We start from the raw sequence: 19775 nt of genomic DNA, 5'->3' as shown, positions 1-19775 counted from the left end.
ACCACTAAAACTTGCCAGGGCATCTTGAAATCCAGCGTCCTCAGCTGTCATCCTATCCAAATTGTCCTTTCAAAGCTGGAATGTTGGTAAAGGCAGGATTTCTTCCATCCAGTTCTTCAGTCGTGCTCTGCCCTAAATGACAAGCTTACAAACTCAATAGCAACTTACACAGATTTAGGTGGTGAGGTATGACAGAAGAGGCTGTTTTAGAACCAACAGCGGGCTTCTCTCAGTTTGATCCCACTGAAACAAAGCTGCAATGCTTCATACCTGCTGGAAACAAAAACTAGGCAGATTTGCCTTTCAGGATCTCTCTTGTTTTCTTTGCCTTTTATTACCTTAGTATTTTTTTCTAACATTTGGTTTGCCTCTGCAGTTAGCAATTTGTCAGACTTTAAGTTGGAGTTCTCCCCTAGCAACACAAAGAGAGGGCAACTGGTAGCCGCCTGAGGTTCCTGCAACTCGTGTAAATACAAATGTTTTTTACTTCGAGCTGTGTCACCTGTGTAGAGCTTTTTTGCTGTGTTGTCTTGTCCATGGCAAGTCCAGAGTTGTGGTTGTTGGATTCTTCCTGAAACAACCTGAAGATCTGCACCTTGGGCAGTTTTGGTTAAAACAGCAGAAACAATTAGCAGTTCATTTTTTGTGGCATTGGTTATTAATGTGTCCTCTGCATAATGGTGTATTATGGCTGCCTGATACTTCATGGAGGTATTTTGCATCCCTTGAGGAAAGGCAGCCGAGCACTGAGTTTGGATAGATTGTGCACTGCTTAAAACCATGATGGAAAAGAGGGGTTTATGGGCATCCTCAGGGTGACGGAGAATGGTAAAGAAATGGTTTTTTGAATCAGTTACCACCTGTGACCAATTTGCTAGAAGCCTTATGGGTAGAGGCAGTCCGATCTGCAAGGTTTCTGCATGTTTTTTGACTGCATGTTCTGCTGTTAACATCTGTAATGTTTTCCACCTGTCACCTTTCTTTGAGGTACAGGGTACATGGTTATTTTGGGGGCTGGTTACTGGTATATTGTGGCTTGTCTTAAGTAGGTTTCTCTTTTGCACATGAAAAGTAGTGCTAAAAAAGAGTACAGCTAGTAATGCTATTACAAGCAATACAATGCTTGCAGCATATCTTTTGTTTTGCGTATGGCACCCTTGGTACAACTGAGTCATTTCTCTGCTGCTAGGGTGTTTGTGGAATGTTGCAATTAGGGGCTTCCAGGGGCAATCCTCCTGAGAGTGATCCATTTCTCCTCAACTAAAACAACTAGCTGTGTGTCTGACTTCCTTGTGTATTCTCATCTGGGCATCTAAAGCTGCAGCTAGAGAGGCAGGTAGTTGCTTCTCAAGGCAAGTTTCTTGATAGGGTTGTACCAGCTCAGTAAAGTCACAGTTCTCCCTTGCAGGAGGGCTCTGCAAAGCTCTTGCATTTTCTCTTTCAAAAGCTAAATGCTTGCACAGCATCTCTCTGGCTTCATTGTATTCAATTTGCTTGTTCAGAGTCGACTGCAGCTGGTCCAAACATCTTAAATTTGTATAACTTTGTAACTCTTTACTGTTGGATAGGTAATCAATTTGATCAGTAGTGAGAATGTTTTCCATAGCTTTTAGGGCTTGCCTGGCTATCTCTCTATGGTATTTTGATTGTGAATCTAAATTACAATTTGCTTTCCCGCCTGATTGATGTGCCGTGGTGTCTGTTTGTAGGTATTTAATATGAACAGAGCAATTTTTCTGGAAATCAGCTAATCAGACTGTATATTGGGTGTTACTGAGAACTAGTTTTATCAGTTCTTTCCAGTCATATGTGGTGAGGGGATAGGTGTGACTCAATGCCTCCAAATATTTAAAAATATTGGTTAAGGACAGACCAGAACCTCTTATCAAATGCCTCAGGTTCTCTGTGGCCTCATACAAGGCCTGACTCTGAGGGGGATGGCTTTGGCTCATATCGTCTGGGCATGCCTGATTAATATTCAGGTTTTCCATTCGAAACACACTGTCCAGACATTGCTCCCACATGTTAGCTGACTTCTCCCCCTGTACCCTATTGATCCCTCCCGTTGGAACCATGTTTTGCTCTTTCTCCCCCTCCTTCTCCCCTTCCTTCTCCCCCTCCCCCCATTTCTCCCATTCCTCCCATCCCTCCCCCCTTGTGGTCTCGGTAAAACCGGTTCCCTGTGGGGGTATGGTGGGCGGTGGGTAGGGGGCGGGGTTGGTTCCTTGACCGGAAAAAAAAGGTTGGAGTTCAGTCTGTGTGGGGGGAGGAAAATGGCTGCGGCCATGGCTGCCCACGTGGTCGCTGTTCATTCGCAGCGAAAGGGGGTGAATACACTAAGTTATTCTCCCCATCACTGTAACAGGACTGCCTTGTGTTGACCCGGGGGTAGGAAGTTCGCATGGCAATGTCTGTCCCTTCACAGCGACTCGTTTTACTTGGCTCTCGTGTGTCCCGGTATGATCCCTGAGTTTGTATTACCATGTTGTGTTGTGCTTGCTCTCAACAGTGTGTGCACGGGGGGTGGGGGGTGGGTTGTTTTGTTCTTCCCTGTGTGCCTCGTGCAGGCAGAGTTTATCAGAGTAAATTGCTTTATGTTGCAAAGTTTGCAAAATGCTAGAGTCTGAGTTTTGCTTCAATGTATCATGAGGTTTCTATGGAAAGAGGGCGTCTTATGTTACCTTATCTCGAGCGGCTGGGAGTCCTTTTGTAGCAATTTTGGGCTAACTTGCAGTCTTTTTTCTGCGGCTTTGGGGGGTCCGGGCAGTTTTGGCTGCGGTGCGGGGGGTGCGCTGTGGTGCTCCGGTGGCGTGGGCGGTTCTGCACACGGCTGGGGGCAGCTGCGGCGCGGGGCAGCTCCCGGCGCGGGGGTAGGCTCGACAGACGCTGGTTCGGCGATGGCAGGCCGTGGGGTTCCGGCGCTGGTGGCTGGTGTCCTGGCGCAGGCTGCAAGCTGTGGGCTCGGGGCAGGGTCAGCAGGTGCGGGGCGTCCTAGGCGCGCACGGCTCGGCAGGTGCCGCGAGGCGCGGGGTCGGCGGGCGGTCCTAGCACCAGGCTGGCGGCACAAAGCGGCGAAAAGCGGTGAAAAGTTCTTTTGGGGTTTCCGCGGTTTCTGAAAGGTTTTTCCTCAGCTTGAAGGGTCTACACTGTCATCACAGACAGGCAGGGGTCGGCAGGAGGTGGCTAGTCTCCTCTGGTGTGCAGGATGGAGCAGGGGGCTCCGATAGGGTCGCGGCGCAGTTCTGCCTTTTCCACGTGGTTTTCGGGCTCAGCGCGGTTTCGGCAGGGACAGCGGGCGAACGCGGGCGATGTTAAGGCGGCGTTGGGTTCCGTTAAGCAGACACCCCCTGCGCGGGCCCATGCTGCGGCGCGGGGGGCGGCCAGCACACGTACTTGCTCGGCCTTTTCCCCGGTGCTTCCAAACTACAGGTTTAGTAGTTGCTAGGCAACAGGCACTAGGTGCCGGGCCGGCGGTGCAGCGGGCACAGAGGTCTGCGCTTTCTGCTAGGCAGAAAGGCAATGCGGGGGTCGTGCAGTGGGGCTGGGATGGTACGGGCGACAGCGAAACCGCTTCTTGCACGTGATCCAGCGCAGTCGGCAGCGGAATGCTGCTTTTACCAGATGACCGGCACTCAGGGGACCAACAGGCTTTTCCCTGACGATCTTAAGGTGCTCCGCGGCTCGGGTCTTCGAGCTGCAGGCACGTCTCGCCCAGGGAGCAGTCTCCCAGTCCAACTCACCGCTTTTGATGTTGCGTTGACCCTCTCCGCTCTCTCCGGTTGCCTGCTCTGACCTCTCGCCTACTTCCTTAACTCTTTCTTCTCTTCTTCCGTGCATTATCTAATATTTTTCGAGCTCGCTAAACTAACTGTCCATCTCTTAGATGCTACTAAGACCACGGGGTTTATTGACGTCAGGGTTTTTTGTGGTAAAGTCCCCCGTCTACGAAAATTGAGACGATCCCGGAGACACCAGCTGATCTCCTGATCCAGGATAGATATCTTGCTTAATCTAAGCTAAAAATATCCCTGTTCAGGCGCCATATGTAGCAGTTAGGCCCTTCTATAACAAGGAATGAATGATGCTCCTCATGGATGGTGAGACAAAGAGAATTTATTCAAACTCGCGCGCTCTTCTATCCTTACATATCATGTGACTTTCTTAACCAACCCGTTTACTAACTCTGGGGCATGCTCCTTGGGCTCTGTACCTGGGCACATCCTCTGTGTCACCTTAACCACGCCTCCTACAGTTCATGGCAGCAGGGACAGTATCTCCTGGGGCTCCTGCTGCCACACCCGGAGCCTGGATACAGCTCAGCCCTTGTTGAGTGCCGCATGCTCTGCCACTATCTGAGAAGACCCACAGCCTGAGGGATGGGCACGGGGAGTTCTGACCATGGAAGCACATCCCAGAGCTGCATCCAGGGGCTTTGCCGGGGTTTAATACTGTAAATTCAAAGGGAAACCGAGACACTTTTTGTCCCACATAACTTCAAGGCTCGCCCAGGAGGCTACTGGCAATTGTACTTGCTCAGGGTCATCTACCCACGCCACCACCAGGTGTGTGCTCAAGAGTTGTCTCTTCAATGCAAAGAGTGGCACCCTGTTTAGTCCTTCCGTGTCTCTCCAGAAAAGGCTAAAGAAATTCTGTGGCCTCGATGAGAAGCCAGTGCACAGGGGAATGGGCCACACCCTTCCCTGGTGGTCCTTCATGTCCTTCTACTGAGTTGAGAGCGATGGGATGGAGAATGAACCTTTTGGCTGTGCCTCAATGTGCCCGTCAACCTGCTGCAAATGTGCTGCTTCCAACACATCCAGTTCAGATATGACAGGCTGTTCCCTGGTCCTCTGAGCAAGAGAAGAAGGAGGAGGGACACAGAAGAGTTCTCCTCAGAGAGGTTGCATCCCCATGAAGTCCAAAGCAGGTGGGAGATGCCACGCCACGTCCAAGCTTTCTCTGTGGAAGGTGTTTCTCCCATGCACTGCCTCGCCACAGCACTGGTGCCACAGGCCCTTGCAAAAGCCCAGGTGGTCTTTGTCACCAGCAGAAGTGCTCCTGTTACCAGCAGGGATTCTCCCCGGGACAGGCCTACGGCGAGGCCGTGCATGCGAGAAGTACCATCCCCAGAGAATCCTTGGACGTGGCATAGCACCTCCGAACTTCTTTGCACTTCATGGTGATGCAGCCTCTCTGAGGAGAGTTCTTCTGTCTCCCTCCTCCTGCTCCTCTTGCTCAGAGGACCAGGGAACAGCTTGTCATATCTGAACTGGATGTGCTGGAACCAGCACGTCTGCAGAAGGTTGACGGGCTCTTAGAGGCCGAGCCAAAAGTTTCATTCTCTTTCCCATCTCTGTCAACTCAGTAGAAGGACATGAAGGACCACCAGGGAAGGGTGTGATCCCATGTGCACACACAGAAGGACTAGTGAGAATTTGCATTGAAGAGGCAAGTCTTGAGCACACACCTGGGGTCGCTGTAGGGAGATGACCCTGAACAAGTACAATTGCCATCAGCCACCCTGGGGGAACCTTGAAGTTATGTGGGACAAAGAAGGTCTCGTTGTCACTTTGAATTTACGGTACTAAACCCTGGCAAAGCCCCTGGATGCAGCTCTGGGACGTGCTTCCGTGGTCAGAGCTCCCCGTACCCAACCCTCAGGCTGTGGGGCTTCTCAGATAGTGGCAGAGAATGCGGCACTCCACAAGGGCTGAGTTGTGAAGCCCCATATTGTCAGAATGGCACTAAAATGAGAGAGGATCTCCTTTCTAAATGACTTAGTACATCAGAAGATGAGAGGGAAGAGATATTGCGGGAGGAAAAAGCTCATGGTCTGTCAATCTTGAACAGCTCGATACCAATCCTCACCCCTCCTACCTAACCCGGCCCCGCCACCGCTGTGAAGAGCCCCGACCGCCACCACGATACCGCCGCTGCTGCCTGCCATCCGCATCCAGCCCCCACCGGACGAGAGCCCGAGAATCGCTGGCGCCCGGCACAGTACCCGGGCAGAGTTGGACGAGGAGGGCCGGGGAGGGAGAAGAAGGGAGAAGAGGTGGAGAGGAGGCGGCCCCACCGTAGCAGAGAGACGGGGCTGTCGGGGGCAGCGAGAGGCCGGGCGGTGGATTGGTGGCTGCGGCTCTGGCGGAGAGCGGGACTGGCGACGCTGGCCGCGGTTCTGCTCGGTGCACGAGGCTGGCGCCCGGGGACCGTAGGGACAGCGACTGGGGTGGCCATGCAGGTCCCTCGGGGCTGGCGTCCTACCTCGCATGTTCTTAAGAGAGCTCAGTCTCCCAACTAGCCTCCCAGCCGTCCCTCCCTCTGCTCCATAAAGCGTTCCCTCGGAAAACACAGCGGTCTTTTCTTTGTCGAGCAGTTCCTGTTTCCTTGCTTTACTCTCTGTCCTTCAGAGAATTCCTGCAGTCCGTCCTTCTCTTTCCTACTTTCCTTTCTCTCTTGCTTTGCTTATAGTCCCGCAGCTTTCCATTCTTCAGTGACTCCAGCAATCCAACTCTCTTTCCCGCACTCATCCCTCCAGTAAATTCTAATGGACACGTCCATTGCTGCACGCCTTGACATTCACCTAAAATTTTTCTCCATCTGGTCCTGACTGTTTCTGTGCCCTTTCTTCTGGGAAAAAACATCCAGTGCAAAAAGCAATTCTGACGGCTTTTCTTCTTTATCTCCCCGCCAGTGTCTGCAAGCAGAGCCCAGATGCAACAGGACCAATTGGTAGAGACCGCAGAGGGCAGTGAAATCACCATCAAGGGCTCAAACATGAAGTGATCACACGCCAAATTACGAATCGGCGATTTTATCCCTTTCTATCGGCGGCTCCCGGGCCACAGCCCTGAACTCCTCGCACGCTCTGCTAAAGGGTCCAGCGAGCTGCCGGAACCAGCGGGGCGGCCGTCGTTGTCGAGAGATGGCCCTTGGACCTTCGTCTGGTTCTCCGGGCCCAGTGATTAGGACACGGCTCTGTATTCCTGCGCCCTGGCAGACACGGATTCATTGACACAGTCGTGTTTGGAGTTTTCAGGGGTTTATCTTAGAAATAAAAAAGTCGGTTAATTGCTTCTACAGCGGAGAAAAGTAGTGCCTCTAGGAAAAAAGGACGTTTCACTACTACAAAGAACACGGTCTGCAGGAGTTCTCTGAAGGACAGAGAATAAAGTAAAGTAAGGGAAAATAATAAGAGCTGTGAGTGTTCCGAAAGAATGCTTTATGGAGCAGAGGGAGGATACTTCGGAGACTGAGCTCTGTTAAGAACCTGCCAGGCAGGACGGCAGCCTCGAGGGACTTGCACGTGTAACTTAATGGCGGCTCCCACTGTCCCCGGTCGCCAGCCCTGCGCAACAAGCAGAACAGCGGCCAGCGCCGCCAGCCCCGCTTCCCCAAACGCCGCATCCGCCGATCCGCCACCCGGCTTCTCGCGGCCTCCGACAGCCCCGGCTCTCTCTTCAGGCCGGACACCCTCCTCTCCGCCTCTTCTCTCTACCCTGCCGTCCTCCACCAGCTCCGCCCCGGCACTGTGCTCGTCAGGTGTGGGTTGGATGCGGAGGACAGGTCAGACCGGTAGCAGCGGGGCAGCGATCGGAACTCTGCACCGCAGAAGCGACAGACCATGACCTTTTTTCGTAGCCGTCATCTCTTCCCACTCATCTCTCTTTTGCTGGCCCGGGGAGAATCCTGAATTGTCCTCCAGGGCACACGCCTTTGAGAATGATCGAGGGGCATGAGAGGCAGAACATCCCTTCGGGTTCAGCACCCCTGCTCAACCTCTCCTGGTCTGTCTTTAGCACCATCCCTGCTGGAAGCAGGAGCAACTCTGTTAGCGAAAAAAAGACCACATTTGCTTCTGTCGGGGGCTGTGGCACCAGTGATACGGTGAGGCAGTGCATGGGAGAGGAACCTTCCCCAGAGAAAGCTTGGATGTGGCATGGCATCTCCCACCTGCTTTGAATTTCATGGAGATGCAACCTCCGTGAGGAGAGCTCTTCTGTGTCCCTCCTCCTTCTCCTCTTGCTCAGAGGACCAGGGAACAGCCTGTCATATCTGAACTGGATGTGCAGGAAGCAGCACATCTGCAGCAGGCTGAGGGGCACTCAGAGGCGGGACTACATGGTATTAAACAAAGCCTAAGATATCTTTGGAATTTCATGGAACCAAAGAGGGGAAAAAAAGAATTAAACCCAATGACCAGAAACCATTGGATCGAACATTTCTTTAATATGTCAGCTGGGGATACATGGGGTACTCTGCCATGCATGGATCAAAGATCTAGTATAAATTTCAGAATATAAATACAGTGATGTTTGAAAGACCCCACCCCCCTTCACAAGCAGTCGAGAATTAGGTTATGATTTTGACGTCATATAGCATCTTGGGTTTTATTCGTGAAGCAAGACTTCTATCTAGCGTCCATTTCTTCGGGGGGCAGTCATGTTCGGAGAGTGGTCTTCTCGCTAATCAGGCCTCGTAGCATCTCTGATTGATCTATCTGACCTCTCACTCCTAAATTAAATGTTCTAGGACCAAGACATGTGTCTTAGAACTTCCCATTTGCTTAAACAATGTTTAATTTTTTAAGCAAATTGGTCTTAACAGAACAATCTCTTATTAAAGAAGATTTCTGAGGCACGTAAGCTAATTTCTTGAAGATGGGCATACGATATACTCTCTGTTAGTTTCCACGTGTTATCTAGATTCTCTCTCCTAAAAATAACAGAAGTCTTAAAAGAATTAGGATATCATTTTTATCTAAGATAAAACTTCTGATGTACTAAGTCGTTTAGAAAGGAGATCCTCTCTCATTTTAGTGCCATTGTGACAATATGGGGCTTCACGTAGAACCTGGAACACTGCAGATTCCCCTGGAATCAAAGGGGCATGGTGACACTCTAGGGTCTCATGGAAGAGGGAGGCAGTGCAGAGAGACCTCAAATTAGAGGTTTGCGCAATCATCCACCAGAGGAAGTTCAACAAGGGGACGTGTCAGATTCTGTCGCTGGGATGGGGCAACCTCGGTTTTACGGACAGACTGGGAATGACATGCTGCATAGCAGTGCTGGAAAATGGTCTCTGGGTCGTGGTGGATGGCCAGTATAACCAAGAGTCAGTGGTGCCCTGGCGGGGGCTCACTGCTCCGTCACTCAATGGTTTTCAGACACAGGAGTCCTTCCCTTGCACACAGCCAGACAGACAGTTCATTGTAGCGGTTAGGCCCTTGTATAACAAGGAATGAATGATGCTCCTCGTGGATGGTGAGACAAAGAGGATTTATTCAAACTCGCGCGCTCTTTTATCCTTACATATCATGTGACTTTCTTAACCAACCAGTTTACTAACTCTGGGGCATGCTCCTTGGGCTCCGTACCTGGGCACATCCTCTGGGCCACCTTAGCCACGCCTCCTACACATCCCCTCTTCTAATTATATTAAGAAGTCACAAAAACAGTATGAACAAAAATGCAGACAACAATGCAAACAACAATTTTAACAATCAGAACATTATAAAACTACTAAACTCCGCAGTGATCTAGAACAGTGCTTGCTCAGTGTCTTAACTCTAATGTAAACCTTTTTAAAACCTTCTTATATTCCTATAGGGTAGTGCAACTTGGATCATTACTTTATTAACTTGGGGCTTAACTTAACTGTGTATAAACTTATAACTTTATTAATCTGAGGGGTTTTATAACTGGGGAATTCAACTTTATTTAAGAACAGGGTAATCTTAGCAAACGACAATTTCTTAAAAGTGACCTGTGGCTGAGGTAGTGTTATTTTGTGGGGTGTTTGTCTTTTATTATTTGACCAGTCAAACAACTATTTTCAGTCACACACTCATACATACGTTGGTGGCCACCGTACACTGAACACACACACGAACACACACACGCACATTCCAGAGATTGCTTTTCACCACGTTGGTCATTTTCTAATGTAAACTTGAAACATAACATAACTCTTTTCCAAACTTCTGCGTTGCACTGGTTCTTGCTACTGTGGTCACATATTTGAATAGGGTTTTTCACACCTGGAAGAAACCTGTTGGAGTTTTTTCTTATAACTTTTCGGCATAGCTTTCTTTCCATGTCACAAACCTAGGAATCTCATCCATCGTCCTGAAATCAAATCTTACTATGATTAGCAACTTGGAAGAAACAAACGCCTGAGGTGTGTGCTGCTTTTCAGACCTGCTTCTTTCAGCACTGTCACAACTCAAAAATTGATAACATACATAGGTTTTTACAGATGTTCTTGCAGGTTACACCAGTTCTCCCCCCTTTTGTTTAAACTTAGTACGTGTTTCAATATGTGCCTTTACTCTTTTATGGATTAGTGTGAGGTGCTTGACGTGAGAATTTTCCTATTTCATAGGGAGTAACTGCTTAATATTAATGTTAATCTATTTAGTGTACCAAAAGGTTGCTAAGCAACTGCAGGAGGCGTGGCTAAGGTGGCACAGAGGATGTGCCCAGGTACGGAGCCCAAGGAGCATGCCCCAGAGTTAGTAAACTGGTTGGTTAAGAAAGTCGCATGATATGCAAGGATAAAAGAGCGCGCGAGTTTGAATAAATCCTCTTTGTCTCACCATCCACGAGGAGCATCATTCATTCCTTGTTATTCAAGGGCCTAACCGCAACATATGGCAATCCGAAAGGGACAATTTTAGCTTATATTAAGTGAGATATCTATCCTGGACCAGGAGATCAGCTGGTGTCTCCGGGATCGTCTCAATTTTCGGAGACGGGAGACTTTACCACAAAAAACCCTGACGTCAATAAACCCCGTGGTCTTAGTAGCCTCTAAGAGATGGACAGTTAGTTTAGCGAGCTCGAAAAATATTAGATAGTGCACGGAAGAAGAGAAGAAAGAGTTAAGGAAGTAGGCGAGAGGTCAGAGCAGGCAACCGGAGAGAGCGGAGAGGGTCAACGCAACATCAAAAGCGGTGAGTCTTGACTGGGATGCACCCCGCACGCCTAAGACTGCTCCCTGGGCGAGACGTGCCTGCAGCTCGGAGACCCGAGCCGCGGAGCACCTTAAGATCGTCAGGGAAAAGCCTGTTGGTCCCCTGAATGTCGGTCATCTGGTAAAAGTGGCATGCCGCTGCCGACTGTGCTGGACCTAGTGCGAGAAACGGTTTCACTGTCACCCGTACCATCCCAGCCCCACCGCACGACCCCCGCATTCCCTTTCTGCCTAGCAGAAAGCGCAGAGCTCCGTGCCCGCTGCACCGCCGGCCCGGCACCTAGTGCCTGTTGCCTAGCAACTACTAAAACCGAAGTTTGGAAGTACCAGGGAAAAGGCCGAGCAAACACATGTGCTGACCGCCCCCCACGCCGCAGCAGGGGCCCGCACCGGGAGTATCCGCTTAACGGAACCCAGTGCCGCCTTAACATCGTCCGCATTCACCCGCTGTCCCTGCCGAAACCGCGCTGCATCCAGAAGCCACGTGGAAAAGGCAGAACTGCGCCGCGACCCTATCGACCCTATCGCGACCCTATCCATCCTGAGCACCGGAGGAGACTGGCCACCTCCTGCTGACCCCTGCCTGTCTGTGACGGCAGTGTAGACTCTTCAAGTTGAGGAAAAAGTTTTCAGAAACTGCGGAAACCCCAAAAGAACTTTTGGCCGCTTTTCGTCGCATTGTGCCGCCGGCCCGGCGCTAGGACCAACCGCCAGCCCCGCGCCTGCCGACCCTGCGCCGCCACTGCCCCGAGCCCGCAGCTTGCAGCCTGCGCCGGGACACCAGCCACCAGCACCGGAACCCCACGGCCTGCCATCTCCGAGCCAGCATCTGCTGAACCTGCCCCCGCGCCAGGGGCTACCCCATGCCGCAGCTGCCCCCAGCCCCCGCAGAACCGCCCACGCCGCCGGAGCAGCACAGCGCAACCCCCACACCGCAGACGGAGAAGCCGGACCCCCCAAAGCCGCAGAAAAAAGACTGCAAGTTAGCCCAAATTTCTACAAAAGGACTCAGAACGTGTGCTCCCAGCCGCTCGAGATAAGGTAACATAAGACACCATCTTTCCATAGAAACCTCATGATACATTGAAGCAAAACTCAGACTCTAGCGTTTTGCAAACTTTGCAACATAAAGCAGTTTACTCTGATAAACTCTGCCTGCACGAGGCACACAGGGAAGAACAAAACAGCCCACACCCACCCACCACACACTTTGCTGAGAGCAAGCACAGCACAACATGGTAATACAAACTCAGGGATCATACCGGGACACACGAGAGCCAAGTAAAACGAGTCGCTGTGAAGGGACAGACATTGCCATGCGAACTTCCGACCCCCGGGTCAACACAAGGCAGTCCTGTTACAGTGATGGGGAGAATAACTTAATGTATTCACCCCCTTTCGCTGCGAATGAACAGCGACCACGTGGGCAGCCATGGCCGCAGCCATTTTCCTCCCCCACACACAGACTGAACTCCAACCTTTTTTTTCCGGTCAAGGAGCCAACCCTGCCCCCTACCCACCGCCCACCATCCCCCCACGGGGAACCGGTTTTACCGAGACCACAAGGGGGGAGGGATGGGAGGAATGGGAGAAATGGGGGGAGGGGGAGAAGGAAGGGGAGAAGGAGGGGGAGAAAGAGCCAAACATGGTTCCAAAGGGAGGGATCAATAGGGCACAGGGGGAGAAGTCAGCTAACATGTGGGAGCAATGTCTGGACAGGGGGTTTCGAATGGAAAACCTGAATATTATTCAGGCATGCCCAGACGATATGAGCCAAAGCCATCCCCCTCAGAGTCAGGCCTTGTATGAGGCCACAGAGAACCTGAGGCAATTGATAAGAGGTTCTGGTCTGTCCTTAACCAATATTTTTAAATATTTGGAGGCATTGAGTCACACCTATCCCCTCACCACATATGACTGGAAAGAACTGATAAAACTAGTTCTCAGTGACACCCAATATACGGTCTGATTAGCTGATTTCCAGAAAAATTGCTCTGTTCATATTAAATACCGACAAACAGACACCACGGCACATCAATCAGGCGGGAAAGCAAATTGTAATTTAGATTCACAATCAAAATACCATAGAGAGATAGCCAGGCAAGCCCTAAAAGCTATGGAAAACATTCTCACTGCTGATCAAATTGATTACCTATCCAACAGTAAAGAGTTACAAAGTTATACAAATTTAAGATGTTTGGACCAGCTGCAGTGGACTCTGAACAAGCAAATTGAATACAATGAAGCCAGAGAGATGCTGTGCAAGCATTTTGTGGCAGGAAGAATGCAGCAATGAACCATGGGAGTTGTGGTCTCCCGGGTTCTCAGACAATATTTGATTGTCATTGGTTAGAGGGTCACGTGACATGTTCAGGCGTGGTATTTAAACCTAGGCAGTTTGAATAAACGGTAATTCTGCTCTGGCTCTTGTTTGTGTTTGAGTGGGGTTCGTGCCTTGAACAGCACCTCAAATGGTCGTCTGATAAGGGACTTCAGCAGGTTACCGGCAACCAGGAGCAGAAGCTATGGGGAACCTGTCCGGGGGTGTCCATATCGCCAAAACCAAAAGGAAGAAAAGAAAGAATTCAGCGCATTGGGTTACCTCTGCAAAAAGGAACAAAAAAGGAAGAAGAAAGGACCAGAAGAAAGGACAACAGAGCTTCAGCACAGAGGTAACCAAAAATTGGCGAATATGGGAGGGTGGTTTACCCGTCAGGAGGGAAATACTCCAAAAATCAAACAAACAGCTGAAGCTATCTCTCAACTTTTACAAGAACAGAGTGTAACCGTAGAAGAAAGTAAGTTATGGGACTTGTTATATTGGATTTCGTTGCATGAAATTGCATTACCTCTGACTGAACCTTGTCAAGTGTCAACTTGGAGGAAAATAGGGAACAAAATTATTGAAAAAGCCAGTGAGGGAAAAACAGACACCCTCAAGAATTTGGCTACATGGAAAGACATTATGATAGCCTTGAATAAGCACTACAGAAAGGCAAATGCACCCGGGAGAGTGGACTTCCCCCCTCCTTACTCCTTTCCCCTCAACCCCCCCCCTTCAACCCCAGCCCCCCCACCGACCGAGTGGGGCAGGGGGAGAATGCACGTTGGTCAGGGGGGATGGGGGGGAGGGGGAGCCCTTGGGGGGAACAGTGCAGTGGCAGCGTGTGGTGTGAAGGAGCATGTCTTGGGGGCTGGCAGCATGAGCATGACAGCGGGGGGCGATGCTGGCTTTATGCCAGCGCCCATGGCTGCAGTTGAGACCATACCATACAGAGCAGCAAGTAGTGCTGCTGGAGCCGAGGACTGTTACAGAGCAGCGTCTACCCCTGGACCGTTACGGGGTGACCGTTACACGGCGGTTGCACAGTCAATGTGCAGAAGGAGAGTGGCACCGGAGGCACCGCCATGTTGCCCCTGCCGTGCGCCGGAAGTGAAGCCACCACCCCCAGGTTCAGGCGTTTTGCCGGGAAGGGAGGAGAATGACTATGATGGACAAATGGACAGCGAGTCTATAGAGGACACAGAAGGAGAAACAGCTTCAGGATTGAGTAGAGGTCCCTCCATAGGTTTATGGGATAAATGCAGGGAGGAAGCATCTCGTGTGGGTGATTTGAAAGTGGTTAATGCATGCTCATTTAGTGTATGGCTCACAGACTTTAGAGAAAGCTGTAAGGCTTATATTAATGACCAAACTAACGCTCAAACGAGAATGACTTATGCTCAATTAGTCGGGGAGGGGGCATATTCAAAGCCCGAGTCCCAAATAGATTACCCCCGAGAGATATACGAAGTAATCGCAAAACTTGTATTGAGAACAGTGCGAAAGCTTCCATGCATAGACAAAGACTCTAACCTATCCTTTTCTAAAGTCTTCCAAGGGTCCACTGAACCTTACCCCAAGTTTCTGGATCGACTGCAGGCTTCCTTAGAGAGACAAATAGACAATGACGAGGCGAGAGAGATGCTCTTCAAGCAGTTCGCCTATGAAAATGCCAACTCTGACTGTCGAAGGGCCCTGCAGTCGATCCCCAAACGCGACCAGTGCACATTAGCTGAATTGGTCCGAGCTTGCCAGGATGTCGGGTCAGTCAATCACCACACAGACTCACTAGCCACAGCATTAGCAGCCAAACTGCATGTACCCGAAGGGGAAAAGGAAAAAGGCGGTTGCTTCTGATGCGGAGCAACTGATCACATTAAAAGACACTGCACTAAAAAACCCCCAGGATACTGCCCTCGATGTGGCAAAGGAAAACACTGGGCTAGTGACTGCAAGTTCCGAGGTGGTATAAAAGGGGGGACTAAACCGCAGGGAAACGGGAGACAGGGTGCGAAGCCGTGCACCCTGACCAACCAAACAAATACGGCTTCAAACAACATGCCAGCAATTTGCTCGCCGCCACCTCAGGCAGCACTGGGCTGGACCTGGTCTCCAGAGAACCAATAGTTCTAACATCTACTGCAGTGGTTTTGATACCCACTGGAGTCTGGGGACCTCTGAAGGCAGGAATGCATGCCTTACTAATTGGGTGCTCACCAACTACCATGATGGGTATATTCATTTTACCCAGAGAAATTGATCCCGATTTTCATAATGAAATGCAAATTATGGCCTGGACACCTGTATCACCTTGTTATATACCAAAAGGGCAGTACTTAGCCCAATTAATTCCTTTCTATAACACTTTCTCCACACAAAAGGGTAATAAGAGTACTGAGGCATTTGCAGGCACAAATCCCCAACAGATCTTCTGGGCCAAGTCGATCTCTGCCTCCCAACCCATGATGACATGTCATATTGATGGGCGTAAATTTAAGGGTTTAGTGGATACAGGAGCAGATGTGTCTATAATTAAAGACTCTGAGTGGCCATCAGAATGGCCCACTGTGTTCCCCGCCTCAACCATCTTGGGGGTGGGGGGTATGCAAAGACCTAGACAGAGTAAGCATCTGCGTACGGTATTGGGACCTGAGGGACAGACTGCTAGGATTGCACCCTTCATAGCTCCCATTCCGTGTACCTTGTGGGGAAGGGATGTCCTCGGGCAATTTGGTACCACTGTACAGATAGCAACAGCAAACAATCAGGTTTTTCAGTAAGGGTCATTGGTCAGCCGTTCCATGAACTTATCAAACTAAAATGGAAGACAGACAACCCGATATGGGCGGACCAATGACCCTTGAAGAGGGAACGGCTAAGTCACCTGCTAGACCTTGTACAGGAACAACTAAACGCTGGACATATAGTACCAACTTCTAGCCCATGGAACACTCTGGTGTTTTGCATACCCAAGAAGAGCGGCAAATGGCGTTTACTACAAGACCTCAGAACAATTAATGCAGCCATCGAGCCAATGGGAACGCTGCAACCAGGACTTCCTTCCCCTGCCATGCTACCTGCGGGATGGGTAGTAATAGATTTGAAAGATTGTTTTTTCACAATCTTTTTACATCCAGAAGATGCACCCCGCTTCGCCTTTTCAGTTCCAACCTACAATCATGCGGAACCCATGCAAAGATACCACTGGACAGTACTGCCTCAGGGCATGAAAAACAGCCCGATGATTTGTCAAACAGTGGTAGCCAACATCATACACCCTGTTCGAAAACTCCACCCTTCAGCCATCATCTATCATTATATAGATGACATCCTGATAGCAGCAAAACACGGGACCGAACTACAATCCACCTTGACTGCCTTAACAGACACCATCCAAAAAGCAGGTCTGCAGCTTGCCCCAGAAAAAATTCAACGCACCCAACCTTGGACCTACCTCGGATGGAGGATCACTCAACAGGAAATCATGCCACGACCACTGACTTTCAAAGTAACGGACACTATGACCCTGAATGATTTGCAACGGCTTTTAGGAGCCATTAACTGGCTGAGGCCTGTCTTGGGGATCACAACAGAGGAATTGCACCCCCTCTTCCAGCTACTTAAAGGTGACCCAACTCTCACATCTATTCGATCCCTAACCCCAGAAGCAAAACAAGCTCTGGAAGTATGCTCCCAAGCTGTCAAAAACAGGCAAAGCAGACGATGACACCCTGACCTGCACATTCGCCTCGCCATCATATCCAGCAAGTTCCAACCTTTTGCTGTCCTTTTCCAACGGGATCAGGCAGAATCCGACCCTTTGAGAATTCTAGAATGGTTATTTCTTCCCCACTCTCCACCTAAGACTGTTTGGACCATTAATGACATGCTTGCTAAGCTCATTATGAAAGGTAGAGGACGTCTGCAGGAGATGGATGGAAGGGATCCTGAGACGATCTACATTCCAGCCACAAAAGACAACTTAGACTGGCTTCTTGCAGAGGACGCTGGGTTTCAGACTGCATTAGCGGACTTCAACGGTAATATTTCCATTCACTTCCTGAAACATAAACTCTGGGCGGAAATAGGAAATCTACCCCTGATGGCCACGCGTCGCTGCAAACTACGACCAGTAAATGGAGTCACAGTCTTCACTGATGCGTCTGGACGATCGAAAAAAGCCGTCGTGACATGGAAGAACCCTGCCACAGGACAATGGGACAATAAGGTACAAACCTTGGACCAAGGTTCTGTACAGGTTTTAGAACTCGCAGCTATCCGCATGGCATTTGAATTGTTCCATGATCAACCTATGAATGTTGTCACAGATTCTCACTATGCAGCAGGGTTGGTCTCACGTCTCGAAGCCTCCTTCCTTCGAGGTGTCACTAATCCTCACTTATTCACAGAAATTCGTACCATATGGTTTCTTATCAACCACAGAAAATTTGATTTTTACATAATGCACACTCGATCACACACAGAACTTCCAGGACCCATAGCAGAGGGCAATCAAAAAGCTGATGCAACCGCTATGGTAACTACAGTTCCCAAAATTCTGGAACAGGCTAAACTCTCACACCAGTTCTTCCACCAAAATGCACGTTCATTAAAGAGACAATTCCAAATTACAATAAACCAGGTCAGAGACATAATTATGTCATGCTCTGACTGCCAGCGAATTACCCCAATGCTGGCTAAGGAAGGGGTTAATCCCAGGGGCATAACAGCCAATGAAATCTGGCAGACAGACGTTACACATATAGTTGAATTCGGTAAACTTAAATATGTCCATGTTACAGTAGACACGCATTCCAGATACATTAATGCAACAGCACACACGGGAGAAAAAGCCAAAGACGTTATCAGACACTGGCTCAGTTATTTCGCAATCCTAGGAATTCCAAAAACCATAAAACCCGACAATGGCCCTGCTTATTGTTCTAAAAAAATCAAAACATTTCTCACAGATTGGGGGGTACTCCATTCCATAGGTATACCACATTCACCCACAGGACAAGCGATTGTAGAAAGAGCTCACCGTACACTAAAGGAAATGCTTCAAAGACAAAAAAGAGGGGAGTCGGTATATAGCCCCCAGGAACGCTTATGGAAAGCGTCATATGTTCTAAATTTCTTAAACTGTGATGACACAGACCATAGCAGGTATGAACGCCAACATAAAACTCAAATACTTTCATCTTCCAAACCACTAGTTATGATCAAAGATCTAATATCTGGGCAATGGTCAGGACCATTAGATCTCATAACATGGGGAAGGGGATATGCCTGTGTATCCAAGGGTACCAAATTGCAATGGGTCCCTTCTAGATGTGTCAGGCCTTATATTAGCCCTCCACCACAACAGGAACAACCACCAGAAGAAATAAGTGAAGGATTTGGATTAGAAGAAACATGACCAACAATAGTAAACTCATCACACGGGGGGAAAAAAAAAAAAAAAAAAAAGAGGGAAAGAGATATGGGTCTGTTCCCTAAGTGTGTAAATCTACATTAACATTTCCTTAAAACAGGGATAATCACAAAGAAGCAACAGAACCAAAAGAAACATATAAACAGTAACCAATGCAGAACCAAAAGAAACACATAAATAGTAACCAATACAGAACCAAAAGAAACATATAAACAGTAACCAATACAGAACCAAAACTCCATGAGTCAAACACAATAAAGGGTTTAAGAGTGCATGTGTAAGGAGAGAATGAAACGGTGGCCACCGGAGTATGAATGAGAAAGTTGAGTGGACGCATGTATGTGTGTGTGAACGCAAGTACACTTTATAGCAAGACGTCTTAAACACTACTTCAAAAAACACCACGTCAGACACAACATCTACAACCCAACACATTTCCCTTTTTAATAAAAATGATGCCATTACACAAAGTCACCCTCAGATAAAAGGTTATCCACACCTACAAACCCTGGGTAATTTGAGATTGTTTGAATATTGCACGAACCAATAAAGTTGTAAACAGTTCAATAAAGGCCTTGTGACGATAGGCCCTGTTTTTTATAATTAGTTGAAATAAGATTTGTTATAATAAGAATGTTAAAAATGTATTGTTTCTCAACTTGTTAATAAAAAGGGGGGGAGATGTGGCAGGAAGAATGCAGCAATGAACCATGGGAGTTGTGGTCTCCCGGGTTCTCAGACAGTATTTGATTGTCATTGGTTAGAGGGTCACGTGACATGTTCAGGTGTGGTATTTAAACCTAGGCAGTTTGAATAAACGGTAATTCTGTTCTGGCACTTGTTCGTGTTTGAGTGGGGTTCGTGCCTTGAACAGCACCTCAGCATTTGGCTTTGGAAAGAGAAAATGCAAGAGCTTTGCAGAGCCCTCCTGCAAGGGAGAACTGTGACTTTACTGAGCTGGTACAACCCTATCAAGAAACTTGCCTTGAGAAGCAACTACCTGCCTCTCTAGCTGCAGCTTTAGATGCCCAGATGAGAATACAC

The 19775-nt window shown here is 49.1% G+C and overlaps 2 protein-coding genes across 8 annotated transcripts in view; one reads left to right on the top strand and one right to left on the bottom strand.

The window, feature by feature from the left end:
- Positions 1-19775, bottom strand: part of LOC127476175 (uncharacterized) — a 320718-nt gene that overhangs the window by 49790 nt on the left and 251153 nt on the right. The window contains exon 3 of one of the 7 annotated variants that reach the window (XR_007906498.1): positions 10112-10156. The exons of the other annotated variants lie outside the window; for them this stretch is intronic. The gene's annotated coding sequence lies outside the window, so the exon portion shown is untranslated. Of the gene's footprint in view, positions 1-10111; positions 10157-19775 lie in introns of those variants that run through there. 7 annotated transcript variants of the gene reach the window in all.
- On the top strand, positions 14217-15538 carry LOC127476189 (endogenous retrovirus group K member 5 Gag polyprotein-like). Its single transcript, XM_051798776.1, has 2 exons — positions 14217-14531; positions 14796-15538. The coding sequence occupies exons 1-2, from the start codon at positions 14222-14224 to the stop codon at positions 15152-15154; spliced, it is 669 nt and encodes a 222-aa protein (XP_051654736.1). The 5' UTR covers positions 14217-14221; the 3' UTR covers positions 15155-15538.

The sequence above is a fragment of the Manacus candei genome, unplaced genomic scaffold (genome assembly GCF_025592945.1).
Source record: "Manacus candei isolate 608988 ecotype Guabito, Panama unplaced genomic scaffold, ASM2559294v1 h1tg000049l, whole genome shotgun sequence".
Classification (NCBI taxonomy): domain Eukaryota; kingdom Metazoa; phylum Chordata; class Aves; order Passeriformes; family Pipridae; genus Manacus; species Manacus candei.
This window is presented reverse-complemented; position numbering and strand designations above follow the sequence as displayed.